Source organism: Tachysurus fulvidraco, chromosome 12 (genome assembly GCF_022655615.1).
Source record: "Tachysurus fulvidraco isolate hzauxx_2018 chromosome 12, HZAU_PFXX_2.0, whole genome shotgun sequence".
Taxonomy (NCBI): Eukaryota; Metazoa; Chordata; class Actinopteri; order Siluriformes; family Bagridae; genus Tachysurus; species Tachysurus fulvidraco.
In genome coordinates this window covers 23,445,753-23,460,752 of record NC_062529.1, presented here as the reverse complement: position 1 = coordinate 23,460,752, position 15,000 = coordinate 23,445,753, and the positions used below count along the sequence as shown (strand labels likewise).

General features: G+C 41.7%; 1 protein-coding gene across 1 annotated transcript in view; it reads left to right on the top strand.

The window, feature by feature from the left end:
* actn2b (actinin, alpha 2b) overlaps positions 1–15,000 on the top strand; it is a 27,657-nt gene that overhangs the window by 1,693 nt on the left and 10,964 nt on the right. The window contains exons 2-7 of the mRNA XM_047821132.1: positions 5,813–5,927; positions 6,044–6,163; positions 8,563–8,649; positions 11,262–11,349; positions 11,670–11,748; positions 14,988–15,000. The exon at positions 14,988–15,000 is cut by the window's right edge and continues 69 nt beyond it. Of these exons, the coding sequence (XP_047677088.1) occupies positions 5,813–5,927; positions 6,044–6,163; positions 8,563–8,649; positions 11,262–11,349; positions 11,670–11,748; positions 14,988–15,000 (502 nt within the window). The remainder of the gene's footprint in view (positions 1–5,812; positions 5,928–6,043; positions 6,164–8,562; positions 8,650–11,261; positions 11,350–11,669; positions 11,749–14,987) is intronic.

Genomic DNA, 15,000 nt, shown 5'->3' with positions numbered 1-15,000 from the left:
TGACTTACATTTTTTTAAACACCTGAGCAATTAAGGCCTTGCTCAGGGGCCCTGCAGTGGCAACTTGGTGGAGTAACTAACTAACTATTAATACATACCCAATAATCTCCCTCAGCTCACTGGTTGTACATACACTGTTTGATAAAAACTGTTCTTTTAAAACCCAGTGCTCGATATTTTCACCTCTGACGTACACCTTTAAACAGTGCTCGATGATTTGGGAGAAGGTTTTCAGGATGCTATACCTTTTAGCGTCTCTTATTGGTTAGCTAAATTAGCCACCTAGTTTGACTGCTAGCGCAAACTTTATTTGCACTAGTTTCTTTGAAAGAGATTGGAAAACACATGTATACGTCATAGCGTATGTTCAGTAATCGCTAAAACTCTTTGTTGTAGCTTTAGCAAACGTTAAACTACTCAGTCTGTTTGCTAGCCGTCAGTCCCAACGAATTTGTGAATGAATTCGTAGAACAACTAACTGTAACTAGTCCTTTTCTCAGATCGGTGCGATTTATGATAAAGCGATTGTGCGGAAAACCACCCAATCTGGCATCATTGCTAACAATAGCGGCACTCGGAGAGTCTGAGGCGCTCGGTATGCGCTTGCTGTCAACAGATGGCTTCTGACACATGATGACGTGCTCAGGATTAGCAAGGATGCTCAGGCTAATTTTAGCCTCCAGGACCAAAAGGCTGTATGGGGTTTAATCCGATGTCCTTGGCGAGGAATTTCTTTGTTTGGAACAATAGCTGTGTGGTGAAGTGGAGGACTTTGTGCTTTAACTGTAGGACGTCTATTCATCTGTTCGAATTAAAACACACTTTAACGGTGTGACGGTATTGTTTTTTTAATTTTTTTTTTATTTCTTTTTGATTATCCTCTGTAATAAACATCTAGCGTGTTGAATTCTTTTGAGTTGAAAAGTTTCCTGTAACCGAGTTGTACATCGCAACGTTTGAAGGTTATTGTTGCTATAGTAACAGCTAATGACAATCAGAGGAAACATTTATTTATTTATTTGTTTGTTTATTTATTTACTTATTTGATTTTCTTTATTCGTAGCGATATAAAACAATGGCCGTTGTCTCAAAGCGGCTTTACAGAACATTAAATGTTTATTGAGTTATTGAGTTTATTCGTATTTATTCCCAACGAGTGAGTCTGGGGTGACGATGAAAAAAGACAGAATTAGGAATTTAAAAGCCAACCAGCCAATCAGAAACGAGTATTTTCCAGTTCTTGCTCATCACATCACACCATTCACTCTTTAATAAACTGGCCCTATGGATGAATGGAATTCTTTCCCATCCAGTCCAAGTCTCTGGGTCATGGCCAGCTTTGCTGTCCCTGTCCCACAGCTCTCTTATCTCTCTCTCTCTCTCTCACACACACACACACACACACACACACACACACACACCACCACCAACATGTTAATTTTATCACCTTACCTCAGCAGTAATGCACCCTGGGCTTCACCGTTAAAGCTTCGATCTTTCTGATGACTAAACCAGGTCCAGGTCTGCTTTTTACAGCTTAAAGCTTGGATCAATCCCTATTACCCCCCCCCCCACCTCCTTTATTTAACCTCATTTACTAAATTCATTTCAATTCATCGGATAACTAAAATCTCGTAATGAATAATTAAAGCCATATTTTAGACTAATTAAAGCGGCTCGTTCCACAGAATCTCATGAAGAAACCACAGTGTCTAGAATTGAAATATATAATTGTTCAAAACTAGCCACGTCTAGACATGTATTATTCAGTTTTGTAGCGTAACCTGTCCAGTAATAATTTGTCTTTATCAGTCCTTCGATTGCTCTACGTTTTTTTTGTCTGTTTATTCTGTGAAAAAAAAAACAAGCCCCAAAATAAATGTGGGGGGGGGGGGATAAAACCCACACACTGCTTTTACTGTAAATCTAATAAACTATGAATTGTTTATTAGCCTTTATTTACTTTTTTTCTGTTGTGAATCTAACGTCACCATGTTGCTCTTACACCAATATATTAATTTCGGACACGAAGCTAAGAGAAAAGGAACGTGTCGTCGGTGTGGCGGTTAAGTTTCATTTGTTGCTATGTAATTATTAGGGTTGAATCTTATTCCACTATTTTATGACCCTTCATTCATGTGCAGTGAGTAAAGACCAGTGCATAAACTCATCGTATGCTTTATTCAATCCATGAATCATAATTGGGGCCAAACGCGCAGACCGGCGTCGTCTAGCGAGTATTACCTGTAATAAAATGTCAAGAGTCAAGAAAAGTAAAGAAAATGGTCAGTCTTAAAGCTACACAGAATATCTGGTGAGAGTTTATGACGCATATGATGACATCACAGGGTATACATAAGCAAACTGAACAAGAACTGAGCAGTGATGGCTCAAGTTTAAGACTCTGGAGCCATGTCCACACTAATCCGGATATATTTGAAAACGGTGTTTACGTCTAAAAACGTTCCGCGTCCACGTTATCGTTTTCAAACGATTTCCAAAAGTTGCTCATCCACACTGAACTGTATGAAAATGCTTACAGTACATCTCCCTACTGCGCATGAGTAAAGCTTCGATCCGCGTCATTTCCGCTAGGCGTTTATTTGCTTTCGACCGCATCACATGACTAAAAACGCGTCGTGGTATTCAAAAGCCTCCGTCTTCACAGTCCGCACCGAGACGCGAAGACGGCATTTTCAAATTTATCCGCTTTGGAGAGCGTCTTCCGACGACTACGTTTTCGTTGACTTAAAACGTTGTCTTGTTGTGGACCAAAGGCCAAAACGGAGAGAAAAATATGATAATAACCTTTATTTTCTATAGCGCCTTTAAAAGAACATCTCAAAGCGCTTTTCAAACGAAAACGTATTAGTGTGGCCTATGTTGTTGATCGAAGGATCGAGGTTCAAGCCCCAGCACTGCCAAGCTGACACGGCAAGGCCCTTACGCTACTGCTCCAGTGGTGCTGTATCATGGTTGCCCCAATCTCCAAAATTGGGATATGTGAAGAAAGTATATACACGTACAGTACAGACCAAAAGTTTGGACACCCCTTCTCATTCAAAGAGTTTCTTTATTTTCATGACAATGAAAATTGTAGATTCACACTGAAGGCATCAAAACTATGAATGAACACGTGTGGAATTATATACGTACATAACAAAAAAGTGTGAAACGACTGAAAATACGTCATATTCTAGGTTCTTCAAAGTAGCCACCTTTTGCTTTGGTTACTGCTTTGCACACTCTTGGGATTCTCTTGATGAGCTTCAAGAGGTCGTCACCTGAAATGGTCTTCCAACGGTCTTGAAGGAGTTCCCAGAGATGCTTAGCACTTGTTGGCCCTTTTGCCTTCACTCTGCGGTCCAGCTCACCCCAAACCATCTCGATGGGGTTCAGGCCCGGTGACTGTGGAGGCCAGGTCATCTGGTGCAGCACCCCATCACTCTCCTTCATGGTCAAATAGCCCTTACACAGCCTGGAGGTGTGTTTGGGGTCATTGTCCTGTTGAAAAGGTGGTGTGTCCAAACTTATGGTCTGTACTATATATACTGTCATGTATATGTCTTGTATAAGTGACACAATTAAGTCTTCTTCTTTATATAAACACGTCAACGTCAACGTAAGGAAAATCACAGGGCTTGAAAGTAGTGTTTATTACACTGGGAATAAGTGAGTGTGTGTGTGTGTGTGTGTGACTATAAACTGGTAGCTATAAGCTAAGGAAAACTAAGAGAATAAATCTCAGACAACAAGCATGTTTGGGCTGAAAGTAGCTTTTAAAAACTAGAAGCAATATTTGACAAATTGAGAGCTGAATTCTGACAAAATTTGACCCTTAGAACAGAAAATTAAACATCGCTGAAATAATGGAGAAATTAATTAATTTGTTTTATTTATTTATTTATTTGTTTGTTTGTAAGACATCATTAAAACGCTCGGTTTGTCCGAACACGCCTAAATCCTTCGTCGCCGTATCAAAGACGTAAGAGGCAAGATAATAGTCTGAGGTCGTAGACAAAAATCCTCTCCCCTGATTAGCAGAATTAGCATCAGAACAATCAGCACTAGACAAATAGACAAAATTACATCAAATAACTTTAAGAAATCACAGTTGCAGGTAAAGTGTAAAGCTTTAAATGTAATAAATAGCCCATGTGCATTGTATAGCATGCGGCTAGGACATGGGACCTAGGAAATAGCTCTCTTTAGCTAAACGGACAACATGCTAAAAATCATAATCGTCTCAACCGCAGTCGGAATCTTTCAATGTGATTTTTTTTTCCTTTTCACCAGGGGCGGTTCTAGCTCTCCTGTCTGTGATCTCAGAAACCCTAAAACTAAAAGTAGAATTACGTTAAAATGCAGGACATGTCGTCGATGGGTCCAAGAGCGATTTATCTATAACGTTAATCGGCGGAAAGCCGCAAAGTCGGCAACCAAAAGCAGTGAAATGTCACTATTCTTATTACCAGAGTTGTAGCACAAACAACATATTAATGCAAACAGTCCATTTAATACTAAATAACATTTATTGATTCTGTCTTTGTCTTGTGAATATTAGTTTATTAATGACGTCATTCATCGGACACTTTTTTTAGAGAATGCACACATACATGAACTGATCTGATTCGAGACTGACATCATTACATCATGCATAACATTTTGGTGTCCACTTTTGCCATTTTAAATAATACCATAACTTTTGGCTTACTATGTAGTCATATAATATATAATAGAATATAAAACTCTTCTTGTTTTAAATTCTCACTGAGGGCTAAAACCCCTAAAGATGAAACCCTAGAACCGGCCCTGATCTTATACAGCCACTAATTTATAAATGCTAGAACTTTACTCGTGCAAACATATTACTGATGTCGGTCTTAATACAGTTCCTAAGCATAGCCATGTTGAGTTGGTCGAATCTCGCTCGACACAGGGATGAGTCACAGAGCGGAATTGCAGTTCGATCCAGTTTTTTCTTTCCAACTTCTAATAAATCTAATATCGATATCGGAGCTACTCCGGTTTGGACACCAGATCCTTACAGAACTGTGGGGAAAAAAATATGGAGTTGGTCCTTCTTTCCTGTAATAAACTCTTCTCTTCTCGCCTCAACTTGACTCGCCTCGACTCGCCTCTTCGCTTCCGAAAGGCTTTCCACTAGATGTTGGAGTGTAGCTGTGGGAATTTAGGTTCCTTCATTCAAGGAATCTGTGCAAGACCCTCGAGTTCTTCCATCTTCCACACCGTGTCTTCATGGAGCTCAGGATCTTTGTGTACACCTGCATGCCGGAGCGCTAATGTCACAAATGTCACGGCGTACTAAGATGCTACGAACATACATCGTTATATTAGAATCCTTTTGAAATAAAAAATATGCCAATAAACAAAACTCCCAGTTTATTAAGAACTAGCTGATGTTTTCTCAAGTCCACCTTTCATACAAGTAAACAACAGCCACCTGCATCAGGTCCAGGTGAATGACTACTGTAACAAACACAAACTCCATTTATACACATGAGCTCAGAGAGTACTGATCCTTCCTGGAATTATGTCTAGAAATCCCAGGCTTCATGTCCGAGGCTGATTTACGGTGTGTGGGGTTCAGAGAGATGACGGCGGTGACCGAACAGTAACCTTACACCATAAACACGGCAGCCGTTAGCGCGGCCGTTAGCGCAGCGCAATCTATCATTAGCTATTGTAACAACAATGCACCTTCAAACAGCATAAAGTTAGAATAGTGTCATTGTTGCTATAGCGACTGTGTGTGTGTGTGTGTGTGTGTGTGTGTGTGTGTGTGTCTCAGACGTTCACTGCATGGTGTAACTCCCATCTGAGAAAAGCTGGCACACAGATCGAGAACATCGAGGAAGATTTTAGGAACGGCCTCAAACTCATGCTGCTGCTCGAGGTCATCTCAGGTACACCACACACACACACACACACACACACACACACACACACACACACACACACACACACACACGATTAGCTTTAAACAAACCCAAGCCATCAATCTTGCGCTGTTGTCTTACAGGTGAACGGTTACCCAAACCTGACCGAGGGAAAATGCGATTTCACAAAATCGCTAACGTCAACAAAGCTCTGGAGTTCATCACCAGTAAAGGAGTGAAGCTCGTCTCCATCGGCGCCGAAGGTGCGTTTTTTATTTTCATCTGTCAGAATCATCAGAGGGGGGGCACGGTGGCTTAGTGGTTAGCACGTTCGCCTCACACCTCCAGGGTTGGGGGTTCGATTCCCGCCTCCCCCTTGTGTGTGTGGAGTTTGCATGTTCTCATGTTTGCATGAGTGAATGAGAGTGTGTGTATGTGTGTGTGTGTGTGTGTGCCCTGTGATGGGTTGGCACTCCGTCCAGGGTGTATCCTGCCTCGATGCCCGATGACGCCTGAGATAGGCACAGGCTCCCCGTGACCCGAGAAGTTCGGATAAGCGGTAGAAAATGAGTGAGTGAGAGAATGAGAGAATCGTCAGAAGAAGTGTGATTGCTACAGTTCTCAGACAGCCCACCTGTTTACTTCCTGTCTAACTTCCTGCTTTTCACAGTAGCTGAGTCCCAAATGATGTACTATACAATGTAGCTCTTAAAGGTATAAAGTTCACCCAAAAATGAAAATTATGCCATTTTTCAAAATATCATCTTTTGTGTTAAACAGAAGAAAGAAACTACACAATTTTCATTTTTGAGTGAACTTTATACCTTTAAGAGCTACATTTAGCCTTAAATGTTATATGAATATGGGACCTGGAGCTCAGGTTTTATCAGCTGACTGTCTTTTGTTGCTTATAATAAATGTGAATGTTGATAACACATATGCAGTCTTTAATAATGCTCTCAATTACATGTAGATGCATATTTTATGCATTAGATAGTGTGGTGGTGCCTATGGGGTGTCGCTCTAGGATGGGTGCGTTTGAGGCCGGGAGGGGGGAAAAAATCACAGTATACTCACTATAAAAACCTAGACTACACCACTGGCCCTAAGTTCAGGCTGCACAAAGCTGTGTTTGCACTTTTTATTTATTTTTATTCAGAAGAAATTCAGTGTCTGTTGTCTGTTACTTGACGTGTAGTAAAGACAACCACAGGATTGTTTTCCGTTCGAGTGCCAGACGAGTTCAGAGTGAAGTCACTTGAAATTTAACAATAAATGATATAGAAATGTATGTGCGTTATCGATCTTATTAACACGAGGGTACACTATTTTAAGTGACAATATGGGATTCGGACCCTTGCTGGGAGGAAATTTTAGTAACTGAACCTCTTTGTATTTTAATCGAATACCCCTGGTGTAGTGTATGGGTGGTAGAAGAGTCTATGTAATTGTTTTAAAATAAATCCCACAATGCAGGTGGGTAATTTAATGCAGGTGGGTAATTTAATGCACCTGGATAATTTAATGCAGGTGGGTAATTTAATGCAGGCGGATAATTTAATGCAGGCGGGTAATTTAATGCAGGCGGGTAATTTAATGCAGGTGGGTAATTTAATGCAGGCGGGTAATTTAATGCAGGTGGGTAATTTAATGCAGGCGGGTAATTTATTGCAGGCGGGTAATTTAATGCAGGTGGGTAATTTAATGCACCTGGATAATTTAATGCAGGCGGGTAATTTATTGCAGGCGGGTAATTTAATGCAGGCGGGTAATTTAATGCAGGCGGGTAATTTAATGCAGGTGGGTAATTTAATGCAGGTGGGTAATTTAATGCAGGTGGGTAATTTAATGCAGGTGGGTAATTGAAAAGCCATTTATAAGAAAACTCGTCCAACGGAGTCTCAGCCGTCGGCCATCTTGAAAACGTTCTCATCCAGAACCCTTTTCTGTTTTCTTTACTTAAGCAAAGCTGTGAATGTTCAGTGCAGGAGGAATTATCCAACATTCACTTTTTTTGGGTTGAATAAGTGAAGAAGCGGGGGGGGAAAGCGACAGAGAAGCAGAAGAAACAGGAGAAGGGAGGAGGAGGAGAGGGCGGAGGAGAGGGAGGGAGAGGAGGGGGCGGGGGAGGGAGAGAGGAGCGGCGGGGGGGAGGAGGCGGAGGAGGAGGAGGAGGGAGGAGGGCGGGGGGGGGGAGGGAGGGGGAGGGGAGGAGGAGGGGGGGGGAGGGAGGGAGGAGGGAGGGAGGGAGGGAGGAGGGGGGGGGAGGGGGTAGGGGGGAGGGGGGGGAGGAGGAGGGGAGGAGTAGGAGAGGTGAGGAGGAGAGTAGGAGGGAGTCGGAGGAGGGGGGGGAGGGGGGGAGGAGATGGAGGAGGGAGGGAGGAGGGGGCGGAGGAGGCGGAGTGAGGGCGGGCGGGCTGCTTTTCGTTCTTCTTTTTTTGCTAGTCTTTACTTCTAATCTTCTCTTCGGTCTTTATTCTTTCTTCTTCTTCTTCTTCTTCTTTTATCTTCTTCTTCTTCTTCTTCTTCTTCTTTCTTTCTTTTCTTTCTTTCTTCTTCTTGGGTATTTTAAAGGTAAACACAGGACTCACACTATTTATACTACAGCTCTTCTGTCATGGACAAACTGATTGTGTACCGTCGGGCTGTTGTGTGCGTGCAGAGATCGTAGACGGGAACGTGAAGATGACTCTGGGAATGATCTGGACCATCATCCTGAGATTCGCCATTCAGGACATCTCTGTAGAAGGTACAAACAACAACAGTAACAATGCTTAGACGGATGAATAAATAAAGACGACACCTATTTACTGTGCGGTTTGTAACGTAACACAACCCACATGTGACATAAGAGACAGTTAGTAATGATGTATCGTTTAAACTAATAAGGTTGAAAAGCACACACGACAGACTTCAGGTTTGTTCTATACAACTGTTTTTAGTGTTTAAACAAACACACCCGTATTTTTACAGCTAGTGAATATATTTTCATCGTCATTGACAACCGTCATTTTTTGTGCTAGAATTTAGTGCTCTAATATTCAACATTGTCTAGATTCTCATAGTTTTTAAATCTGAAACTAGGCGACAATCGTGACAACGGTGTAAGGTTTTAAAAAGGAAACTAACATTCCAAGTCTGTGGTTAACAGACTAAAGGATAAATGTCCTATAATATACATTACAGCACAGGGAATTTCTTGCTTTGCATATACCAGCTTTTATACCACCCCAAGAGCAGAGAGGGTTTGGGGCTTGAACTTCCCAGAGTGTTAACCACTTGAGCCACCACTGCCTAACCCACTTCTCCACATAAAGCCATAACTCTTGCCAGTTCATGCGCAACATGTTGAGATTCCAGGGGACAAGGTGGCTTAGTGGTTAGCACGTTCGCCTCACACCTCCAGGGTTGGGGGTTCGATTCTCGCCTCCGCCTTGTGTGTGTGGAGTTTGCATGTTCTCCCCGTGCCTCGGGGGTTTCCTCCGGGTACTCCGGTTTCCTCCCCCGGTCCAAAGACATGCATGGTAGGTTGATTGGCATCTCTGGAAAATTGTCCGGAGTGTGTGAGTGAATGAGAGTGTGTGTGTGCCCTGTGATGGGTTGGCACTCCGTCCAGGGTGTATCCTGCCTCGATGCCCGATGACACCTGAGATAGGCACAGGCTCCCCGTGACGCGAGAAGTTCGGATGAGCGGTAGAAAATTAATGAATGAACGAATGTTGAGATTCCTCTAAAACACCCAAATGTGTCCACGTCCTTCTTTGGAATGTCTACGAGATAGTGAAATTCCTTAATTGTGTACGCTAGAGGTTAAACACGTATAGCCGTTAAACGTGACTATGATATATGCAGAAGTGTAAGGGATTGAAGTTTAAGTTAAATGCCGTTTGAATAAAACCTGTGCGCTGTCGCGTAGTGAACTAAGAGATATATCAGGAGAGCGCTAATAATAGCCCACATTGTTTATTTATTCTATTCTGTTCTGTTCTGTTCTGTTCTGCCCAGCAGGTTGAACACTTGAATCTGATTGGTCAGAAGGAGATCATTGTTTTTATATAAGTTTTTCTGGCTGTAATGTGAACATTTAGTAGAAGAAACAAGCTTTTATTTATCACATGGTGCCGGGGTTTGAACCTCTGACCTTCATCACAGAGCCTTAACCATTCGAGCCGCCACTCTGATTAACGTCGATGCACTAAAATTCGAACGTATAATTAAATATTTGACTTCAATAATACTGACAGGGAGCTGATGATCTGTAGCTGATGGAAAACCGAGGTGGTGTTTATTCAGGCGTATTTAAGGAATGCGAGCGTGAGGTGTTTGACAGGCGTAAGAGGCGTTATCAGGACGCTAACTTGGGAGCCGTGATGTAAGACAGCAAACGCATGGCAGGTCTGATGCCATGTGACAAATTTGAAACTAGTGTCACGGTTAAAGGTTAAAAACAGAGCTTGATTTGCTTAAAACGGTTTATTTGTATTTATGATCACCGGTTTGTGCTTTTTAACTTTAACCTTAGTCATAACAATAAACAGATTGTGGAAGGAGTCTCCAGTTTTAGCGCTCTGTAACAGTAAGAGGTCAAACTGTAGCTTTGTCAACATGGGTTCAAACAAATCTGCTTTTTTATAGCTTTTTTGTTTATAACAGTAAATTGGGTTTGCAGCTCTTTAACCCCACTTTAAACACCCACCCCCACGCGCTGTTAGAACGTTAGGGCTGGTCGCTTAGCAACAGAAACCCAATCGGAACCCGAACAGCGCCTCTGTGCCTCGTATCAGGTGAAAACCAGGACGTAGAGACACTTAACAGAAACGACTCTGTAGATAGAGTCAGGAGACAAAACGCCGAACGTCACAGATGTAGCGGTGTAGAGAGGGGAAATACGTCACGCCGAAACATTAGAGGAAGTCGGATACGGACGAAGGGACGTCTGGTGGACTACAGGACAAAGTTAAACAGGACAAAAAAGATGAGAAAGCTGTGAAAGATAACAGAACCTGCTCGGGTGCAGAAGCACAGAGACCAACTTTTTTCCTCACCGACGTGAAAGCGTGAGACGAGACGTTATTTAAAGCGGCCGCACGCCGGATTTATCCAATCAGGGTCGTCGATGCGTGAATATGCAAATGAGAAGAAGGTTACAGCAGGGTTTAGGAACATACAGTGTGACACAAGGGCAGATTCTGAAGAGCCAGGATTCAGTGTTACCCCTCGGGGGGCAGTAGGAGCAGTGTGAAACCTCTGACCACACAAACACAGGATTCTGTTTACTCCATGTTTACATGAATGATTCTCATGCTTAGATCGAAGTGAAGTTCTGCTAAAACCCTGTCGCTGTTTGCTGTGTGCTTTTAGAAACCTCGGCTAAAGAAGGCCTTCTGTTGTGGTGTCAGAGGAAAACGGCTCCTTATAGGAATGTTAACGTCCAGAACTTTCATGTCAGGTGAGAGTCCGATGTCACCGCACACACCCTTCAAACACCAAGCCGACTACACGCAATTACAATAAAGGAAAATGTCCATATTTGGGTATCGTTTCCGTTTAGGTGCATAACAGTGCTGAATAGAAAACATCATACAGTGCACTGTCACTACAGCCCCACTTCTAGCCGTCGAACAGAAAGACTTTTCCGTTAGTAACAGTAGCAATATGAACGTAAGCTTCATGCTAACGCTAGCAGAGGTTTATTTCACCTTTTTAAATTCAAATCAAGTTTACTTCTAACATGTTTGACCTTCTGACCTTTCGATCTGCTTCGTGAAGCTGGAAGGATGGCCTGGCGTTCTGCGCCCTCATCCACAGGCACAGGCCCGACCTCATCGACTACGCCAAGCTCAACAAGGTGTCCCGTGTGACCCCAAGTTAACCTTTGACCCCAGAAATTAACTTCACTGAACTGGTCTGCAGCTGCGTCCCAAATGACCTACTATACGTACACTACGCACTTGCACTATGTACCCTAGCGTACGCTAAGTACGGATGTTAGAACGATCGTATCGTCTCCAACTGAACGCAAAGCCACGCCCCCTTTTCCGCTTTTACGTAACCAAAGCTCGGAGTCTTTTTTTTTCTTAGTTCAGTAAGTGAACCGTCAGGGTACATAAAGTGCACTTCTTCTTCTTTGTCTTCTTCTTCTTCACACTATTTCTACTACTCAATGGCGTAGTGTACAAGTACGCGATTTGGGACACGGGGCCTGAATTATTTCCTTAATTAACGCGGAAGCGAAATAATGTTTATTCTAACGAGTGATACGTTACCTTTTAACATCACCAAAACTGCTACGTAAGAGTATTTGAGATACAGAAAGTCTAACCACACGTACTAATCACTTTTTCCCCAGCAGCCTGCTCATTAGGGATTCAAACACCTACTGAACCTAAACTACTGCTAGCTTGTCCTTTTTAGCTTTTCACAAGCTTTGTACTTTTCTCCGAACGCAACACAGAGTTTTCCAACCCCGGAATAGCTGCGGGAATTCATCCCATAGATGCCTACTGATAAATAAAGAATTCACAGGGAACGTTCTTTCAGTGCTATTTTAGTCACTGTTTGTCACTTCAGAGCCTGGGGGAAGCGTGACTGTAACTAATACACAATCTATACACACAGAAGTGACTTAGCAACTAAGCTAAAGGGTTACAGGATGTACAGTAAATATATAGATAATAAGATCAGTTCATTTTACAGTCGTCACCAAACGTTTAAACGATTCTAATCTAAACGATGATAGTTTTTATAGTCAATTAGCTTAGCTTTGTTTTTAGCTTAGCTTTAGACGTGATGATGGAAACAGAAGCATAAAAGTTTGTTATTAGTGGTCTGTTAGTGATGAGTGTATGTGGTATACACTTGCTAGCTGGAAGTTACACAATTGTACTTTAAGTTGCAACAGCTAGCTGATTTAATCATACTGTAATGGAGTAGATAGCAATAGCTAGCTAACATTAGCACTTTACTGTTAGTTTAATAAGGCATCGAGGATTACACTGAATTCAAAGGATGTATTTAGACAAGCCAGGGCAGTCAGTTCAGTCTGGGGTAAATGGGAACACACACACACACATACACACACACACATACACACACAGCTGTTGCACTTGGCTCCAGGTAAAACTATGGTCAGGGTAATCCTCAGCTTTTTACCCAGGCCTCGGTGTTCTAGTAAAAAGAAAGCAGAAAGTCCCTGTGGATTCGCTGGAGCCTTTTTACCAGCATACATAGAACAATAGCACACACACACACACACACACACACACACACACACACACACACACACACACACACACACACACAGGTACCCAAGTTATCCGATCTGACTCATGGACCCATGAGAGATCAGTTGTTCGCTGTTCAGAATCCATCTGAGAATAGAAAAGCAGTTTAAGGACTTGAGACATGAACAGCTGAGAAATTCAGGCATCCGCGGTGTCAGAAAAAGAGAGAAAGAAAGATAGATAGACAGAGAGATACTTTATTAATCCAAGGGAAATTCACAAATTCCAGCAGTATACACAATCCTGGGCAATAAGGAATACAATAAATTCTAAAAAAATGTAAACGTAATAAATATACATTTAAGTTTAAAAAGTCTGTGCAAATCTTAGTGTTAGTGTGCATTGTGTGCATTGTGTGCATTGTGTAATGGTTCACAACAGTAAGGAATGCCAGTGGCCCTCAAATGTTCTTATTCTTTCCTCCAGGTCATAATGTGTACTTTAGAATGCTAGTCATCTTTATGTGGTGAAAGAAACTGACTAAAAAGAAATGATCCTTTAAAAAATTAGTAATTTCCGTTAAGACACTTTTCAGTTGAAAACTGCATGAGAACGGTGGCTTAGTGGTTAGCATGTTCGCCTCACACCTCCACGGTTGGGGTTCGATTCCCGCCTCCGCCTTGTGTGTGTGGAGTTTGCATGTTCTCCCCGTGCCTCGGGGGTTTCCTCCGGGTACTCCGGTTTCCTCCCCCGGTCCAAAGACATGCATGGTAGGTTGATTGGCATCTCTGGAAAATTGTCCCTAGTGTGTGTGTGTGTGTGTGAGTGAATGAGAGTGTGTGTGTGTGCCCTGTGATGGGTTGGCACTCTGTCCAGGGTGTATCCTGCCTCGATGCCCGATGATGCCTGAGATAGGCACAGGCTCCCTGTGACCCGAGAAGTTCGGATAAGCGGTAGAAAATGAATGAATGAACTGCACAAGATCATCTGACTGGAATAAACACGCTAGCATGGCTAAGCCCGTATTATTAGCTGTTCAAATATGTCTTAAATTTTTGGAATATAAGTAAACCTGTGGAACTCTGAATGCTATTCGGAAGAGAAGCAGCATGGTTACGCACCTGAAACACTTCCTGAGTGGCACTTCCTGTCTTTCAGCTAATGTCTTCCTGTGTTTTTTGCTTGTGATGAGACCAGACTGGACATAATAACAATAGCGATTACAATAGCAACAGTAGCCATCGCTAGCTAATGTGAACATACAGTACAGTTATACGTTACGTAACGATAGCTAGTTAACACTTATACAGTTATTTCTCACGTATCTATAGCTAGCTTATGTAAACACGGTGTAATGGACTAGCCCACATTAGCTAGATAACATAACACACTTGTTATAGCTTAAGTAGCAATAGGAAGCTAACATACACAGTAGATAATTGCTAGCTAGGGTAAACAACAACAACAACAACAACAACAATAATAATAATAATGTTAATAATAATAATAATAATAACAATAATGTTAATAATAATAATAATAATAATAATAATAATAATAATAATGTTAATAATGATAATACTAATAATAATGTTAATAATAATAATAATAATGTTAATAATAATAATGTTAATAATAATAGTAATAATTTTAATAATAATAATAATAATAATCATAATAATAATGCTAATAATAATAACAATAATAATAATAATAATAATAATAATAATAATAATAATAATAATAATAACAATAACAAGAGTTATTGAGTAGCAGTTAGAAGATTAAGCCGCCACTGATGTCCACGACATATCATCCTAGCATGTGTGCTAATCTGTTCACGTTTAATGGTGGGTGTGTACAGGACGATCCTCTGG